General features: G+C 45.5%; 1 protein-coding gene across 5 annotated transcripts in view; it reads right to left on the bottom strand.

The window, feature by feature from the left end:
- Positions 1 to 1,639: 1,639 nt before the first annotated feature.
- The window catches only part of LOC135385910 (uncharacterized), a 32,400-nt gene continuing 15,284 nt past the window's right edge, over positions 1,640 to 18,755 (bottom strand). For 4 of the 5 annotated variants that reach the window (XM_064615530.1, XM_064615526.1, XM_064615529.1 and 1 more), the window contains exons 2-3: positions 7,464 to 7,608; positions 1,640 to 4,376 (exon numbers count right to left, since the gene is read on the bottom strand). In XM_064615530.1, coding sequence (XP_064471600.1) covers positions 4,026 to 4,376; positions 7,464 to 7,608 — 496 coding nt within the window. In that variant the 3' untranslated portion in view covers positions 1,640 to 4,025. Of the gene's footprint in view, positions 4,377 to 7,463; positions 7,609 to 12,979; positions 13,039 to 18,755 lie in introns of those variants that run through there. The other variant, XM_064615528.1, reaches the window with a different exon arrangement.

Genomic DNA, 18,755 nt, shown 5'->3' with positions numbered 1-18,755 from the left:
TTTTATCTCGTTGACAAAGCTTGCAAGAGATCAGACGGACACAACAGTTGGTGGGAGGGCATTTCACTCCTCCACAGTTTGGAAAAAATAAAAAATAAAAAAAAATGAAAATCGAATGCACAAGTATTTGCTTGTTCAGTATTCGAAACGGCAAGGTGCGCAGAGTGTTTCTAAAAGATGACAGAACTTCGGAAAAATTAGCCATATTAGTACGTAAATATGACCCATTTGTTCCCTTCCTCCAGGGAAACGGCCATGCCAGAAATAAATTTTGGGGCAGTGAGTTATTGTTCTCCGCGTAGTATTTCTTCATATAGCATTTGGTACGTTGTAAGTAGAGCGTACGTGTTTTCGACTCATCAAATAACCTGGTGTTCGTTACAAAAACACCTCGGTAAGGTAATTTATTCCGCACAGGTTTTAACCCTCGTTTACAAACTCCACTGACGCAACACCTGCGCGCCGCGTCCCGCGCATGCATGTACCGAGATGCCCGTGTACCGAGACATCCATGTACCAAGATGTCCGTGTACAGTGCTGGACAAAAGTTTACGGAACACGCTCCGGCGCATTCTTTCCTCACATTGACACCCTAGCAGCGAATGGGACCGTACGGACTTACAGAGATGTGCCCAGGTAACCCAGGCCACCTGTTTGCAAGTCCGTACGGTACCATTCGCTGCTAGCGTGTCACCCTGAGGGAGGAATGCGCCAGAGCGTGTTCCGTAAACTTCTGTCCAGCACTGTACCTAGATGTCCGTGTACCCAGATGTCCTGTACCGAAATGACTTGTATCGAAACGTCAGTATACCACATCAGTTGAATTCTCAGAACCATTTGGACAGACCACATGTGCGTGAGAAAAGCGGAGGGCACCGTGCCTCTTCCTTCTGCGGACGCTCTGGCTCGACGGCGGGAAGAGTGGGCCGCTTCTTCCTTTACGACCCTATTTTTTCCGGTTGGTCCGATGGTCGCAACACCGGCCTGCAGGCTGGATTTGGCCTACTAAAGTTCTTAAGCCCGCCGCATTTTGCCGGCCCCAGTGATTATCCGGATCCCCCATCCCAATGTTTGGCGACATTCCCTCCCTATATTTCCTCAGCGCCCCCTACAGAAGTGAATTGGGGAATTTGTTATTTCAGCTTTAGACACATGTCTGCAAGGATACATAAAGCTATTACAACGTCACTGTAATAGTGCCCAAACCCTTTTCCTTGCGATTGTGGGCCTGCATGTCACAGCGTGCTCTGAACGAATTCCACTTCTGTATTCTACTACCTCGAGGCCGCCGGGCAGCAGGCAGGGCTGGGAACGGGCCCTGGCCTGTGGCCCGGAGCTCTTGTAGTAGTGGAATACAGTAGCGGACTTCGTTTGTTCAGAGCACACTTGGGAGCAGGCGTGTATAGTCACATGGGACTTCTCCTTGACTGTGCCACTGAAAGCAAAATCAATGGTGTGTGGTTTAAAGGACGCCATCTTTTCAGAATATGCATATGCAGACTGAAAAGCAAAAGGGGAAACGAAAGCTTCAAATGTTCATCATGCTTAAATGGGCGGCGCTAACACACACACACACACACACACACACACACACACACACAAAGGACCACACTTGAAAATAAAGGCATCATAACAAGCGGACAGTAAAAAAAATGTTGAGAGAGGTTTTATTGAACAGGAACGCAGTTGTCACTTGTTATAGTTACATATCGTATGAATATGATGCCCTGTGTATTTAGGTCACGAAACAACATTATCCGCAATGCAGTTGTGCTCTACCCCACAGCAGTACATTTGGCACACGTCGTTCGGCTTCTGCTCGCACGCACTCCCGCTTACGGCTGTGTACAGGGTGTACCATTGAATCACACATACTATTTCAAAGTCTGACTAGGCATTCAGAGGCACTGGAGATTTTTTTTTTTTTTTGGTAACTTCCTATACGTAAGTTCCTGTTGAACACAGTATGCGCCGATTTACCAGCGTTACCACTTATCGAAGGTCAGTGCTCACGGACGTCCAAAATAAAGAAAGGAAGATATGGCTCTATAATCGCTAGGGTCACCTAGGTGATCAAGGTGATGATGATGACTGGAGACTATAGTCAGTGACAACATAAGTCATACACTTGTCCCCGCCCGCGCGCGAATGTAGTGCGGCGCGGCCAAGTGTGGACTAGGGGAGAGAGAGAACTGGCACTACATCGCGAAGCGGGGCCGTCGTGGAAGGGCTGGTAGCCAACCGCAGGAGCCTTCCACGGATGTGTGGGCGGTCCCAATTGTAGGACTTAAGTTGTCACTGACTTAAAAATTAAACGATTACGCAAAAAGCAACATGATTGGCAAATTGAGACATGAAACTGGCTCTGTTCTGTGCTTGTTCTCTTCTGTCGAGTCACCTAGGTTACATAGCTGATGCATAACCTTCTACAAACGTAGCTTGTGCAAGTTGCTACGCTACATTTGTGTCGACTGCCAACGATGACGCCGATGCTGTGACATACTTTAAAAGCGACGAAAAAACTCCGTGCCGGGAAACAAAAGGACGACACAACACACAGCACAGACGATTTGTCTGTGCTGTATGTTGTGTCGTCCTTTTATTTGTTTCAAGGCACGGGTTTTTTTTTTTTTATCGCAAGTATGAAATACCGAACAGCCCAATTTTTAACAACTTTCGATGCTGTGACGTTCACGTGGGTGGGACATTACAGCTGGCCGTTACTCAAGAGGCCTTCGCATCCGTTAGCAGTGCGACGTACGAGGGTGGTCTTGTATTCGCAGGCGTTCTTGTTAGCGCTCACACGGCGCACCCAATTAAAGGGCCAGAATGATACCTCGTAATCAGTACAACGCTCTCAAAGTTCAAGTGCCCCACATTAGCGGCTTTCAGGTATCCTTATCAGCGCAACCTTATCGCTGCACTGGTTGATCATATAGTGCATCCTCCAACTACCGGACAGCACTATGCCTCCGCAGTTTTAACACTATGTGTGCTAAAACTTTACTACGTAAACTTTGCGTAAAACTTTTACGTAAAACTTGCTGATGCTTACCCACAGTTGCGCAGCAGCACATTTGGCAAACGTCATTCTGCACCTGCTCGCACGTGCTCACGCTTGGTACAGAGCGTATCATCGAACCACACAGTGTAATATTCCTAATTATGACTAGGCATTTATTTTCGGGTCTCCTTCTATGCGTAGGTTTGAACACAGTAACGCGTGGATTTATCGAGAACCATATGTATACTGCCCCGGTGTGCCTCCCACGTTTCTACAACATACTTGTAATAGGGGTCGATTAACGGGATCTGCTATTAAGGTATTCCGCTGCTGCGGCGACGTTTTGGAAAAATTGTGTTCGTTGTCTTTCCTTCTTTTTCTTTTTTTGCTTTTTGCATCATCATTATAGGGGGGGGGGACAACAACTGTGGAATGCCATAAGTAACAATCACGTGCACTAGGCTTTAAAGGAAACGAAAAAGAAGATAATTATGTGGGACAACTGGCGACTGCAAACCTTGTGGTCCTATATTCCATATCAGTAGGACTAGTCTGGGAGCACGTGGTGTGGAGTGAAAGTTTGCGTCTCATCGACTTTGCGGAAAATGGCGTTCATCGGTTTATCAGTAGTACTTCGTTGTCTTGTCTGATGATTTCGGCATCGCAAGGTTTCCGTGATTCTGAGGCTAGATATAGCTGCACCACCCCAACGCAGAAAAACTAACAGAAAAAGGGACAAACTATTGGAAAGCATGCCACGGTGTCACTTTATCACTTAGTGAATTCCTTTGTCATCGTCGAGACTGCTCCCATGCTGCGTATATCAGGATAAAACCCGTAACGTCCAGCCTCCATAAATTACTAACATCTGGTAATCATACCGCTATAGTCATTACGTCGAGCCAGTTATGTTAACATTTGATTTTTGTGCAAAGCTGACTTTGAGGAGGAATGAACTCATAGAAACTGCATACGCTTTTAGTGGCGCTTTTTCTTTTCTTTTGTCGCTTTGCTGGTATTATCACTTGACTGTTCGTAACACATCAGCTCTGCAGCTTTGACTGCGAGCCAATCGCGCCTCCCCTTCGCCAACCTGTGCACGACGGCAACAGTCTTCACTGCGATTGTCCTCGGTAGTGGTGGTCGTTGCTGCAACAAACGATGACAGGCTGTTAGTCGTGGGCTGCATTGCTTCCTGTGCCAGTATTCGAGGATTTAGGACCTCAAGATGAGTGTTCTGAGATGGCTGTGTGGGCGACATGTCGATGCTGATAGACGGGTACTTGATGGCCTCGTCGTATGACGGTGGAAGATCATTGCGCGTTGTGTCCAGCACGAATTGCTGCTCCCGGGGTGGAACCATGGGCGTTGTCTGCAAAACAAAGACATACGTGTTAATGGAGTGAAAAACGTCGCTCAAATACCAAAGAGAAGGTTCGTCCACAAGACTGCGTGACATCCGTGCAGTGTTTGGGTAAGTCTCGGTGTGCTGTTCAGAATATATTTTTATTCAATTCAAAAAATTGCTCGGCGTGCTGATTAGCGAGATTCCCCATTTTCTCGTGTCCGATGGCGCGCTAAACGAATGAGAGCACATCATCGGGGTGTGTACATTCTCACGGCGTGATGCTGAATATATACTGATGGCATCAGACCTTCTAAAGAACAGTCAGCGAGAACGAAGTCGCGCAGTTACAAAGCGACAGTCAGCATTTGAGAGTGCGATCCCAAGACAACTACTCACAACTGGCGAAACTTTACAGTACAATGCTTAAATAGGAAGAACACATGCAATCTGAAGTAGTTATACTTCCATGCTATATACTTCCATATACTTCATATATTTCCCTGTTTCATTACCTCTTCAATCGTTTTTCAATGACTGTGGCTGTTTTATTATTCATGGCCACTGCGAAGAGATGCATTCCTCCGAAATGTTAATTAAGAAATGTACGTTAGAAAAACTATTAATTATTCCTGATAGATGAAGATGTCCAAAAGGAGGTATGGCGAAGTTTGACGAGGAAGCTCATCCTATATGTCGTCTAACTAAGCATTTCAGTGCAAGCTAAAATCCGGTGCAGCTTGCACAAAAACGAATTTGTGCCAATCCGGGGCCAGGTATTCGAACTTGGGTAGGCGCAGAGGGCTGATATCCTAACCACAGCTATGCCTCCATAGCAGTGAAACAGCTATAGTACAGAGCAGGTGAGCGCAAATAAAAATTAAAGCAGCAGCCACCGCGATTTTTCTGGGGTTGGGTTTACAGATGCCTGCACAGCATATAGTTTTGGAATTCCTGATAGGTGTAATCGTAGCGCGTCAAGGGCTCCCCCAAACCAGCGTGTGCAAAGCTGTACCCGGCATCTCTTTTCATGGAACCAACGCTCCATGGATACCACCCTTTTCTCCACCTCCGCATGCACCCCATTTTCACGTTTGCAAGGATGAATAAGTTGGTTGGTTGGTTCACTTCCGCTGATCCAATAAATGACGCAGAACACCACCACACAGCACAAGCAACGGGTATACGTGTGTCTTGGCGTTTACCACAAGAATTATAATTTCATATTATGGTCGACATTTAACTCTATCTGGGGATTTCCAACTGCCCAGCTAACGCCCGCGAAAGTCAAAGGCCAAAAGTACTTTAATTGTCCCTGCTCCCAAGTCGCGATGCTTGACGCACGCTCTTTGTAGAATCACTGGCAGCGTACAGGTAGCGGTGCCCCGGCAAAATTGTTTCATTGTTTTCGTCCATTTTCCTGGTTGCGAGGCGTGCCTCGGGAGGTTGGTCATTGAGGTGCGCTTCAGCTGCAGAGCTTCGCCGTTTTCCTGAGAAGGTCTCGCCTCACTCACGGACTATCATGAGGATCACTGCAACGTTCAGGTACCGTGCTTCCACTGTACGCAACGCTAAGCGTAAAGAGATAACGCATATAAGTATTTGTGGCATCGGTTGGGGGAACGAATGGACTTGTCTACTTTGTGTTCAACATGCACGGAGGAAAGGCGTCCTTTAGCGAGTAATTGGATGTACAGCTTGAGTAAAAAGAAAGAAAGAAAGAAACCGGGAACATGCTCGCGGTTTTTTAGTCCGGTTGAAAAAAATAATAAATACAGTCCTTGGAAGCAAGGGGAGTGCTGTGGGTCTCTAACACCAGAGGGGCTACCAGCTTCATTTCCCGTTGGGCAGAGAAACAGGGTAATGCTGCACGAAATGCTGGACTGTCACGCCGTCATCGGTACAGGCAACTCTGTACACCTACGAATTTACCGTAAAATGCTGCTACACTATGTTTCCAAGATGGACGTTTCTCCGCCGTCTTCAGACAAAAGGAACATATGGAATGTATCCTACCACGTATCAGGCTATCCGCATTAAAGTTTACTTCGGTTAGACTGTATAGCAAAAAGAAAAGAAAACAGAAAACAGTAGCGTGGTAAGTCTAAGATGTGTTCCATAACTCTGTTCTCTACATTACACTGCATAGAAACGTCGACAACAGCTGCTCCTGTACATGCGGGTTATGAAACCAGAACACTAACCGACAACGCACATGTGGTGCACGGCACATCGTAGTGTGTGCTTCCGAACCGATCACTGTTATCCGTGTATTTTTCTACGGTGCTTTGCATTTGCTTTGCCCGCAGCGGAAGACAACGGCGTTGTGCTGGCACGTTGCACTTGAGTTTGGGCTATCGTAGCAAAGTTTTGTCCAATACCAGAACGCCAAACAGGCGCGTGCATGTGATGCGTACGACACGTTTCCGTGGCCTACAGATTGTTTAGCCGTCGAGAACACACTCGGGATAACTCTCTCTTCTCATTTCCATTGACAACATGTAATATCCGACATCCTTCGTGAGGCCGCACATAAATAACACCCGTCGCCCAATGCTACTACAACGAGAAGGATAAAATTCACTGTCGTAAGCAGCGCGCACAAGGGCACAAGCGTGCCTGAGGCAATTTCATTGATGCCGCTGTGACGGAAAACGGACGCCTCCTTCGCGTCGGAAGCGGAAACCGCATCCACCACCTTGATAGCGTCCAGCCTGTGCACGGGCGCAAGGTTGTCCTTTCACTGGCGCCGATAACATTATTTATGCAGCTGCACGTGGAAGTGGTTCTGCCCGAAAGAACAGGGAAGGAAGAAGGTTGCGCCCGTACTCGGAATGTATACCCATTATCTTCATGAGGAAGTATGCGAATATGTAATTAATACTCGGATAAATATCAGCCTCAGTATTGAAAAAGAGAAGGAGGAAGGAAGAGGGAAATTAAATTGTGCATCAACATTATGTGCTTGGAAAGGTAATTGTATGAAACGTATCGATTGTACATTGACCTTAATTTGGTCAGGTGATGTTGTCTTGTTGAGAAAAAGTTCCAAAATTCGAGGTAGAAAGTTTGATGCATTGGTTCCTCGGAGATGATTTGCGAATAGTGTCTCACCCTGAGCATGGAAGGGTTCGCGACGCCTTGGATGGCACGCCGTTGCTCCCGGGCAAGCCCTCTGGCGCGTTTCAGGATGTAGATTCGCCACAGGATGACTGCCGACCAGAAGAGCAGGTTTAGCAAAAGAACTGTGATCAGGATGCTGCGAATAAACAATCGCAACTTAGACTTCCATAAAGAGGCGCTGTTCCAAAAGGGACTGAAAGCAACTATAAATTATACAGTAAACTGCGTGCGTCTAAACAACAGCATTCGACCACGTGAATGATTTAGGATTTTTCGTTTTCGGGTTTTATGATTTTTCAAATTCGGGAGGGAAAAATCGGGTGTTTACACACGAGAATTCGGGGAGAAATCGGGCGCTACGATATCTGTTTGATATGTCATCGGGGAATTTTCGGGTGAAACGAAAGGCACATGAAACAAGCCACTGCTGTGACACTGGAACGAGAAACAAGAATCTTTATATTTCCGCTCAGAATTGAGGCAGTGAATGACCGCGGTACTGAAACACTTGCCGGCGGAGCTCCACAAAACCTCGTTTTTGATTCCTGCAGGAGGGGATTATAAAGGAAGACAAATAGGTTGTCACAAACAGCTCTCTTTGCTGATATTATGATTCACCTTTCCGTTTCGACGGTTTACCTAGAACGACAAGTTGAATGACCGCAAGGATTTCGGGTAGATATCGGGTTTTACCCGAATTCTTGAAATCTTGTTCGGGGGGGGGGGGGGACTATCGTGAAAAATCGGGTTTAAACCGAATACGAAGAACCCTAACATATTGAATGGTCAGTGTGGGTAAAGTTGACGAAGTACGCATAAAGTTATTCATGTGGAGTCAGTTGTCATCTATGTGTGTGCGAAGCTTTCCTGTTTTTTATCACACACGTAACATCACTTAGTTATCACTTATCACTTAGTTTCGGGAAGGGTAAAGAGCTAAAGGCGCGCATGACCATCGAGGGATAAACATCGGTATTTCGGGAACCATGATGCGTGACTAATTGAGATTGTTTGTAGGCTCTTCTCTTCGGAACCTAGTCTTCAAAGTACCACATCCACCGCAGCCAATCAACTAATATGACTCCGAGTCGCGCCAACCTTCACGTTGGCGTTATAAACAGTGTAGTAAAACAGCGTAATATCTCTTCCACTCTGCGGCTGATTTTGCAACATACTGCATCTAGCACAACTTATAGCGTTGTTGGTGTGAGGAACAGGAAGCGCTGATATTGTTACTGCTGGCTATGGAGTACATATATTGGAGGAGTTCCTGAACTTGAACCTGTGGAAGAAATACATGTGTGTGAAGAACAGGGAGTCTTATAATGCTACTACAACACAAAATTTGTTCTTGTAGGAGTCCCTGATCGTGTTTTCGTTTGCTGTCCCCAAATTCAGGTAGTTTCTTTTTTTCCCTTGTGCTGGCACAATTCTTTGATCTTGTGTAAGATCGTTTCGATATCTCAAGTACAAAGTGCTTATCGTTCTTTCTTTTTTCTTTTTTTTACCGACAGACACATTTCCTGTCAGGCTGCCGGAAGTGCATAGCAACGAATGCAAATAACATCTGCTCGCAGAAGGTGAACACCAAAGGTTCTTCCAAGATTCGATTTTGAGCATGACACGTGCAAGCTACGGCTAAGCTTCTACATCAAAATAAGTGATCGCTGCATTAATTAAATACATACGTAGACGTGGACGACTGCGGGGTACAGTATCATAGCCATATCAGACACCCATGAAACTAAATGACAAGTTGCGGGACGAGCAAAATGTAATGGCCCATTTGATACAAGGGACCGTCAGAAGGGTATCACAATATTCTGTGCTCGGTGCCGTCTTTTTAGTTTCCAACGCCCACGCGGTTCACGGAGGGTAACCAAGGCAGTCATCCTAACCACGGACTCTAGCTGCGGAATAAAGAAAAGAAAAAGAAAAAAATGAGCCCCTTGCGTACCGATCTATATAGCGCGCAATGAATGGTTGTCAATGTGCTAGTTCAAACAAAATAGTCCATGAATAGTTCGGTGACCTAGGGGTGATGTTTTTCTATTTTTATCTTTTCATTTTCTTTTTCCTGTTTTTTCTATTTTTATCTTTTCATCTTTTCATTTTTCTTTTTCCTTTCATTTAGGGGATCTTTGTGGGAGTAGCAGAATTCGTCAGGTGACTAATTCAATATCTTCCGTTTTTTATATATAATCGAACTCAACAACAACAACAACAACTAAATCATGACTATGGCCTGGGGTGATTCACTCGCTGAGAGCAGTTCCCTACCCCATACACTAGAAGCATGAGAATGTGAAATATGAAAATGAATATGTCCAAGTCCAACTCGAACTCCGCCGTCGTCTGGTTGCGCAAACTGAGCCCATGAGAGCGGAATATGTATTCACCAACATGCATCTGTATAAGACTTGGCTCCATGAATGACACCAGTTTGCAGACACTGTCGCCAAATTGTACCCATGAACGTGCTTTCATAGAACATTTCGCTATGCGATGATGATTCCTGCATTCCACGATTATCGAATATCTTTTTGAGACTTTTGCCAGTGGAACGGGTAACATGTCTTTGAATGATGAGATTCAGGTTTGAATGACTCATTATCTACTCAGGCCATAATGCCGCCACAAAGTGGTGGAAAACGTAATTCTGGTATAAATTAAGAATAAATTATTATGATAAAAGGCAGTACATTATTTAAAGTTATTTAAAGTGGCTGTCTATTAGTGTAAAAAAAAACAAAAAAAACGCTGCCTTCACTTGGCGAAATTTTGAGATCTATTCTGATAATTAAACTTCCCGCGAAAAAAAGCTAATTAAAAAATCGACGCAAGTCGTGTCAAACGTTCCAAGAAGAAATACCGTTGACAGCATCTTTTTCGGGCAAGTGGATGTTCTTTTTTACAGGAACAACAACAACAATAAATGATGACGATGAGATGGGGTGTTTTTACAGGAATTAATAAGACGTACTTGTATACAAACCATTAAATCAATAGTTATCAATAAATACGATACAGGTAGCAATACAGAATGTTTTCGACACCAAGAATTAAGCATATCGCAGTACAAAGATTTAATTGTAATAAGGACAATTCGGGTGTACCCGATATATTTTTCCCACCCCCATGTAATGTCCGTACGTAAGGGCCCTTGGGGTAAAATAAATAAATAAAAATAAATACCGCTCTCCGTGCTCCCATGTCACCACCATCGCCAGTACTCTGCACTGCCGGACATGTGACTTGTCGAATCAATTATAGTTAGTCTAACTCTTTAGTTTGACTATATTTAGTTACTCCAACTTCACTATATAGTTTTTTCCCTATTAACAGAACCGCCAAGTCGTCTGGCAATAACATTCCACCCGTGGTAATTTATTATTCACCTTTTTGTTACGTGTCCCTTACTATCGTGCATTCTGAAACGCCAGTTCTTAGTGCATTAATCCCTCGAACACAATTCCCATGGCCACCCTCTTGGTCCTGTCTCCCTCGGCCAACCCAGTGGGTCGTCACCACTAGAGTCACTGTTCCGGCAGTTTCCGCTTACTGCAAGATTCGATCGGGCCTTGCGTCCGCCATCTGACCGGGCTTTCCGCCCCCGCCCTTCTGACGATGGACTTCGAACGCCCCCTGCATCCACGAATTTGAGAAGGAATTTTGCGGCCTTCTGATCTCTATCACATGTGGGACAGGAGCTAAATATTCTCTTCAGGGAGAGTGGATATAGTATATTCATCTTGAACAGACTTTCTCCTACCAGTTTCCTCTTTTGCTTATTTTCTTTTTGGATATTGTGACAGTAAAGGAGTATGTGGATACCTATCGACTATCGTCCTCTGGTACTTTGCACTGTTTTGTGCGAACTCATTCGTGTCCGCGGGCCGCATTGAGCCATGGAAGAACTACGCGGGCTGCATACCACGGCTTTTGGGTAGCCTGAGGGGCGGACCTAAGAGGGGGGAGGGGGGTCCGGATGTCCTGAACCCCCCAACCCTCCTAGATCCGCCCCTCTGCTCGCAGACGTATGTTGACATTTTTGCCTCGCGACATAAACCACGAATGATCGTTATTAGACGTATGTTGCACCGAACATGGACAGGCATAGACCCATCATCATCCCCACTCTCTCTGGCGGTGCTCGCGCCTCGCTGCTACACCGCGTTGACCCGGGTATTGCCTCTACTTTCCCAACATCGTTCCCTAGGCCGTTTGCGTCACTTTACCACCGGCTCCGCTACAATGTGCCCTACAGCCGACGTCTTCTTCACAAGCTTGGAAATGCAGATTCACCTAACTGGGCACCTGTGGGACTGTTGAGGACACTGAATACATCTTATCATCCTGTCCACGGTTTCAGCAGCACCGACTGTATCTATACAAGCTTCTTTAGCTCGTCCAAATAGCAGACCCTTCGATGTTGTTAAGGTTCTGGGCGCTTGATCACCCGACCATCAGTTCCACACCATGCAGGCATTTGTGCGGTTTCGCGCAGACTCCAAGTTGGTGGACACAGTGTGACTAACAGTATGTGTGGACAGTGTGTGTGAGTGACTGACTGAGTGTCTCTGTCACTCATTGTTCTTAGTGCAGTTAACCATTTTTGTTTTTCTAAGTGATCTGGAGTAGCCGACTCTCGTAATGAGTGCGTATTTCCCCTTTTTTTTTCTTCTTCTCAACTCAACTCAACTCAAGTCGTTGCTCTTTCGGGAAACTGTAATATACATAAATTCAACAGCTGGAAACAAAGAAACGATCCCACAACCTATGTTGCACAGCTTGGGACAAAAGTTTACGGAACACGGCAGTGGCGTATTTCTTCATCGGAGCTGCCCCCTGCTGGCTTTCAGGAAAAGATCGAATAAGAAACGGTGACAGGCCTTTCTATCCGTCTCTCAGTATGTGTCTCCGCTCTTGTTTGCCGCTAGGGTGTCGCTCCAAAGGAGAAATTCGACATCACGGTGTTTCGTATACTTTTGTCCCAAGCTGTATGATTGCTAACCAAGGTATGTCCAAGTAGGTAAACCATACCCCGTTCTCTTCCCTTCCCCTCGCGAACCACCCCGCAAAGTGTACGCAGGCAGAACGTTCCTCTACCCGACGTACCCACCACCAGTGTAACACCCCCATGTAACACCACACCCATGTAGCACGTACCACTTGTTTAAATGAGACAGAGCAACCCACTGGGTGTCTGTGAGGGACGCTTGTGGCAACGATGAGACATTATTGTTTCTCTCTGACGCTGCATGTGCCTCTTCGGCGGCTAACCTCTACGAATACAAACGTCGAGGACCTGCCAACTAAGACAAACAGCGGTCGTACTGGTGGCGACATTGTTAGATTCATATATCGGCAGCACCTTGTAATACTGCTTCGGGGTCCTGTGATATATCACGTTTCCGATGTACCATACTACAATTTACTATCACTAACATACTGTCACCTTTCATTCCTGCACAATTCCTACAGAATTGTATAAAACAGCAACATACGTGTAGTTTACGGATGGCGTACACTGCGCAGTCCGTGTGCCCATAATGGCGTGATACCCCTCAGCGCATTTTTCTCCCTAAATTTCACTCCCTCTATACGAAATACGAAGCACATCGTCACTGTCGTAGCTGCCTCGACTGACGAGAGCAGGGACTACCTGTACTATTGATGTTGGAGAAAATAACCGCCACTGCTGTCACCGATGTCCTTCGCACTCGACTGACGTGAGCGTGATTGTTCCTTGACGTCGTACATGGTTGGCTGCACCTACTAGCCCTGGCTTTAGAGTTTGTGTGATTTATACGAGACGAGTCAATCAATTAAGAGCTGAGGCCACAGAAGGACGAACGCCATGTCCTCGAACCATCCGTAGCCACAATTCAGCAGCGCGGTTCGCTCGTCCGAGACAGATTCCACGTGCGCGGCTCCGCAAACACCGTAGGGCAATGTAAAGTTCCCTTCGCGTTTTTCTTGTTGTTTGGAAAGGAGTATATATCTCCATTTTCCCCTCTTTCGAAGCGCAAAAGTCACACTAGACGAGTTGACCATACCGAAGACACAGAATAGGAAAGAGACAAGAGAAAAAAAAAATGGCGGCATCTTTTTGCATTGTGCCAAACACGTTTAAAATGCGGTAGCTATGTCTTGGGAAGATGCGGTCATCTGCTCACGGGTGTCGGCGCGGTGCATCAAGGAGAGCGGGAGAAAGGATGGCAGCAGTCCCTCTTGTTCTGGGATTCGGGTAGTCCAAGGGATGCTACCCACCACAAAAAAACATTCGACCATTCCTCAGTAGCCTTCATTGGGATGCTGCTGGATTCATGATTCATGCTGCTGGATTTTGTCCAATTTTGTGCTACGTCACACACCCAAAAACGATGCAGGACATGCATGTAGAGTTGACACATCCATATATGTTACACATTTTGCATTTGTGTTATTCGAGGAAACCCAGCTGGAATTACTTTAACAAATTTTGACTTGATGTTTACTCGGTTTGGGAGTTTTGGACCCCTTATTGCATACAGAGGTCTAATTAGTGAATTCGTTTTGAATCGCGACATGAATTACACATTTTTCTCTCTGATTTCGGCTCTGTCAGTGAAAAGGTGACTACTTAGCGGATATTTTCGGCTTACGAACACGTCCGCAGAAGCCTCAGTTGAGGAACATCACTACCATTTTTGTGGAAACAAAGCGAACTTTCCGTATAAGCCGGGTCTGTCTGTCTCCGATAGATGCATATTTATGCAAATTCACCTCTCTTCGCAACTTCCCATTCGTTCTATCGCTCTTAATTGCAGAGATATGTACTTAGAACAGACGTTGGCAGCCAAAGGAAATTTGAGCTTTTCCGGATGAAATGCCATTTTATGAAGTTTTATCGTGACCTGAGCGGTAGGAATCCTACTCATATCAACTGCAAGTGCGAATTCACGAATGCATGCAGTATTTATCACGTGCTCAGCATTAAATGCACTAAAAAAGAAAAGTCGAAACGGAAAATCCTGTCAGGATTTTTATATTGCATGTTGACGTGAAGCGGGAAATATGTATGTACAATGCTGGACAAAAGTTTACGGACACGGGGCGTCGTCATCTGAAGTCCCAGGACTCCTGAAATCCATCTACGAAACCGATATACGTACCACTATGATCGGCACCGGCCGACAGTCTACCCAGCTAATTCTTTTTGTCCTAAACGTGTTTAGATATTAAATAAACGAAGTTTTAAGATCAGCGCTGCTTCCGTGGCCGCAGAAGCTCCAGCAGCGTGACGTCACTCCCTAAGCGGAGGAGTGAGAGTGCGGCACTCAGAGGAGGAAAAGCGCTGTCCAGATGCCCCGTAACTCTATGAGACGCCTGCACGGCCGCGGCATTCCTTTTCTCAAGGTCGTGCCCTCATTGGTTCTTACAGAGTAACGTTTTCTCGATTTTCCAGAGAGGGAATAGATCGACTTCAGTGTCTAAACTAGCAGACGACGGGTGCACGTGCTCGCTGACGTCTGTCGCCAGGGTGCACTGTGGGAGAGAATGTAGGGCGCCTGGATACTATACCCCGCTCTCAATACTAGCTACAGGGGGGCCTAGTATTCAAGCATTTTTTTCTTCTTTATCACATCACCATCACCGTCCTAGAGTGATGGCGCTGCCATGTTCCGGAAAAACTTGTCCAGCACTTTACCTTGTATTTAAGGTTCCGCGCTTTCAGTTTTAATTTTAAGGCGCGTTCGACGTATGTTTTTCGGTGTTTATTTTCATGAAATCTGTGTTTTCGGTTATTTTTCTGGCGTATACATGGTTTATCTGCAGTTATCGGCGGATATAAACCTCATCCGCCGAGTGAAAAGAAAACAGAAACACAAAAACGAACAAACGCAAGCCGATTCGTTTCGTTAAATTTACCATGCACAGGGATTAACCCCCTAATCTTTCCTCGGACATTCGAGTGTTTTTCGGTTAAGACCAAATAATGAAAAAAAAAAAAAACTGCGGAACCCTATATACTTGTGTTCCACAGGTTAAATCGGTATTTTGTGCGAGTTGTTAGCAAACTTTTGGCGATAAGTCTAAAGAGTGGAGATTCCATAGACCCCGGATTATGGCGACTTCTTGCCAGAGCTTTAGAGCGACGGCTCACTGGCGTCACGAGCGAAATTTCTGGCACTTCGCGGCAGGAACGCCTGCCCACATACCTATAGCCCACATGCCCACATACCTGCCAACACACTATAGAAAGTTACGCGGAGCGCATTCACATGACCACAGGCACGCAAAAGAGTTTTGCGTACCACTCTCCGTAAAAAAAAGTGTTTCTCTTCGTTCTTTTTTTAAGCTGCGCACCAGATTTCGAGAAGGAAAGAAGCTATGAGAGCAGCACAGATGCCGTTTTTAGATTTGAGTTCAGGAGGACATCTTTTTGAAGAGAGTATCTGGCTACTTAGACGACTAATTCCCTAGAATTCATTAATTAAGGGCTTTCTGGCAAAAGTGAAATAGCGAAATGGGAGACAATTTTAAAAGTCCTGAAAGAGCACGTACAGTTCGCATCAGAGTTAACTTGAACACAATCCGGCCAGCAGACCCTGGTGCATGGTGCTTACTGCTTAGTAGATATAACGGCGGAGTGTGTATTGGTCATCTATTTACAGTTAGAGGGATGACCCTCGTTATGAAGGCGTGGTTTTCTGCCAGGCGCTGCCAGGGTGGTTCCCTTCCCGCTTCGTACGCTCTAAACCTTTTTACACCTTAAAGGGAAACTGTTGTGTGATAACAGTCAAAGTTAGCACCGGTATGTTATGGGCCACGCCCCCGCGCAGAAGGTAGATAAGCTGCCTGCTTTGCTGTGTGCGCCTCTTTTGTTGGCTGTGCTTCACTCATGCTGCTGCCGGGTCGAGCGCTCGGTATGAGCAGAATAAAAGTATGTTCTGCTGCTACGCACCGTCTCGTGGATTAGACACAACAGAAACCCAAATGTACAGGGCACGCACCTTTTGAGGTGTAGTTTAACACCGTCAACATTGTTAGGGTGTAATCATGTGGAAGGGTGTAATTCTCAACGCCGAATAAGAAAATACGCAGAGAATATTGTCAGCTTGATGCGAAAAAACTACTTTTTTTTTTGCATCGAGCTGACAACACTTTCTGGGTATATGCCCAGGATCACCTAGGAATGAAGTGTATTTGTATGTCATTTTGATAATCGCCAAATGAACATATCTATAAAAACTTTCATTGCACCTAAAGTATTCAGTAAAAGTTGCTCTGCTCATGCAGTATGTCTATAGGCAATTGGTGAACTCTAATGCGATCAACTATGTGTATAAGAATGTTATGTTAAGGAAATATATACGGCTATACATAGGCAACTCAAGGATAGTCCAATTCACCAGAACACACTTCAATGAGCTATATGAAAAATGGTATGCATGTCTTGTTATATGCTCTGAATTTTTTCCTTTTTTTTTACTGAAAACTGATGGAACAAGAAATGTGTCACTTGAACAGGTATCAGAATGTCACATAAGAAATGTTTCTGACAATCGTATTGTTGTTGACGTTGTGATGTCTATCAGAAGTGTCACGATTGATGGCTTTGTAGTTTCAGCAAGTGGCGTAATTGTGAAAGAAATTCGTGAAAATGACTTGCCGGCATTTTCAGAGATCTGAGGAATATATGTTGTAAATTTTCAGATTATTTTCATTGCCTTGTGTTTAAGCACCGTTGAATACGATTGCCACTTGCATGTCCATGTGGTAACCACCACTCAGGTATCCACTGTATTGGAAAAGTGGAAGAGCGTTTCACCTGACGTGCTGAACCCGCACAAACTCCCGGATGGCGGGCGCGTTATCAGTCCATGCGCTTCCGGTCAAGAGATCCAACGAGTCAAGAGATCCATCGAGTCAGGAGATCCAACCGGTCACGTGACAGGCGAGTCAAAAGATCCAAAGCGTCAAGAGTTCCAACCCGGTCAAGAGATCCATCGAGTCAGAAGATCCAACCGGTCACGTGACGGACGAGTCAAGAGATCCAACCAGTCAAAGCGTGATACTGGTCAGGATTCCCGACAGAAAAGAAAGTCTATCCCATGTTCATTGCAAAGCGATTGCGCTGTACGTATTATTAAGTTAGGAAGTAAAATGGCCGGTAACAGTGAATACTTTTCGGTGTTTTCTCTCTTCTTACCACACACGCACAAGAAAAAGTAAGCGAGAAAATACTGTGGTTGCGCCGTAGGTTACGGCGGCGAGTCGAGTCCCCCTTTTGCCTTTGCACGTTTATGTCCATTGTCCCTAGCGCCGTAACACGCTATGCCAGAACGGATGCTTGTTACCAAGAATATTAAGCTCTAGAGTTGGAGCTTCTGTTTGCATGTCTTCTTATGTCTTCGTCCCTGTTTCGACTGCTCCTTGTTCTCCGAGAGAATATTGAGCTCAACTTACAAAGAATCGTAGGCCGCAGAGTTTAAAACTTATCCTTGTCGCATTCTTTTCATTGGCCCCCACCCTTGTCAGGTTATTCTATTCTTTTCCTCACCGTGCGGGAAAATACTGTCCGACTGTGCTTTCCAATCAACATTGACCTGTCACGTTCATTGACCTCAACCCCAAGATGCAGGGTATACTGCTGGACTCAGAGCTCTCTTTGTACTTTTGTGTCCATTGGCGCTGCCGTCCCCACGTTACGCCAGAACTGAAGTTTGTTACCAATAATAATGGGCCCAGCCGTAAAGTGCTTTGCCTTTGTCCGAAACACACACACACACACAGACACAGACACACACACACACACACACACACACACACAGACAGACAGACAGACAGACAGAAAGACAGACAGACAGACAGACAGAAAGACAGACAGAAAGACAGACAGAAAGACAGACAGAAAGACAGAAAGAAAGAAAGAAAGAAAGATGTTCGGGCATATCAAGCTATCTTTCGTATCCTGAGAGAGTCCATGATCATACGGTTCCGCCATGTAGAACGTGTGTCCAGACTTGGCTCTTCGACTACGAGCCTGCTGTGATACGAGAAGTGTTTGAATAATTAACGTGTTTGAAACAGCAGCCGGCCCAATGTGAGTGTACGTAGCCCACGCTAACTATAGAAATAATCTCTAACACGAAGCGCTTAAAAAAAAAAAAAGACAGCACTCCCATAAATCTTGTGTTACAAACAGGTCGATCTTACAATGCAACCACCTGTTTTTAACACAAATGACATAAGACAACTGTCGGCTTTTCTTTGACTGCGCTATGTGTTACAAAG

Source organism: Ornithodoros turicata, chromosome 2 (assembly GCF_037126465.1).
Source record: "Ornithodoros turicata isolate Travis chromosome 2, ASM3712646v1, whole genome shotgun sequence".
Lineage (NCBI taxonomy): Eukaryota > Metazoa > Arthropoda > Arachnida > Ixodida > Argasidae > Ornithodoros > Ornithodoros turicata.
This window is presented reverse-complemented; position numbering and strand designations above follow the sequence as displayed.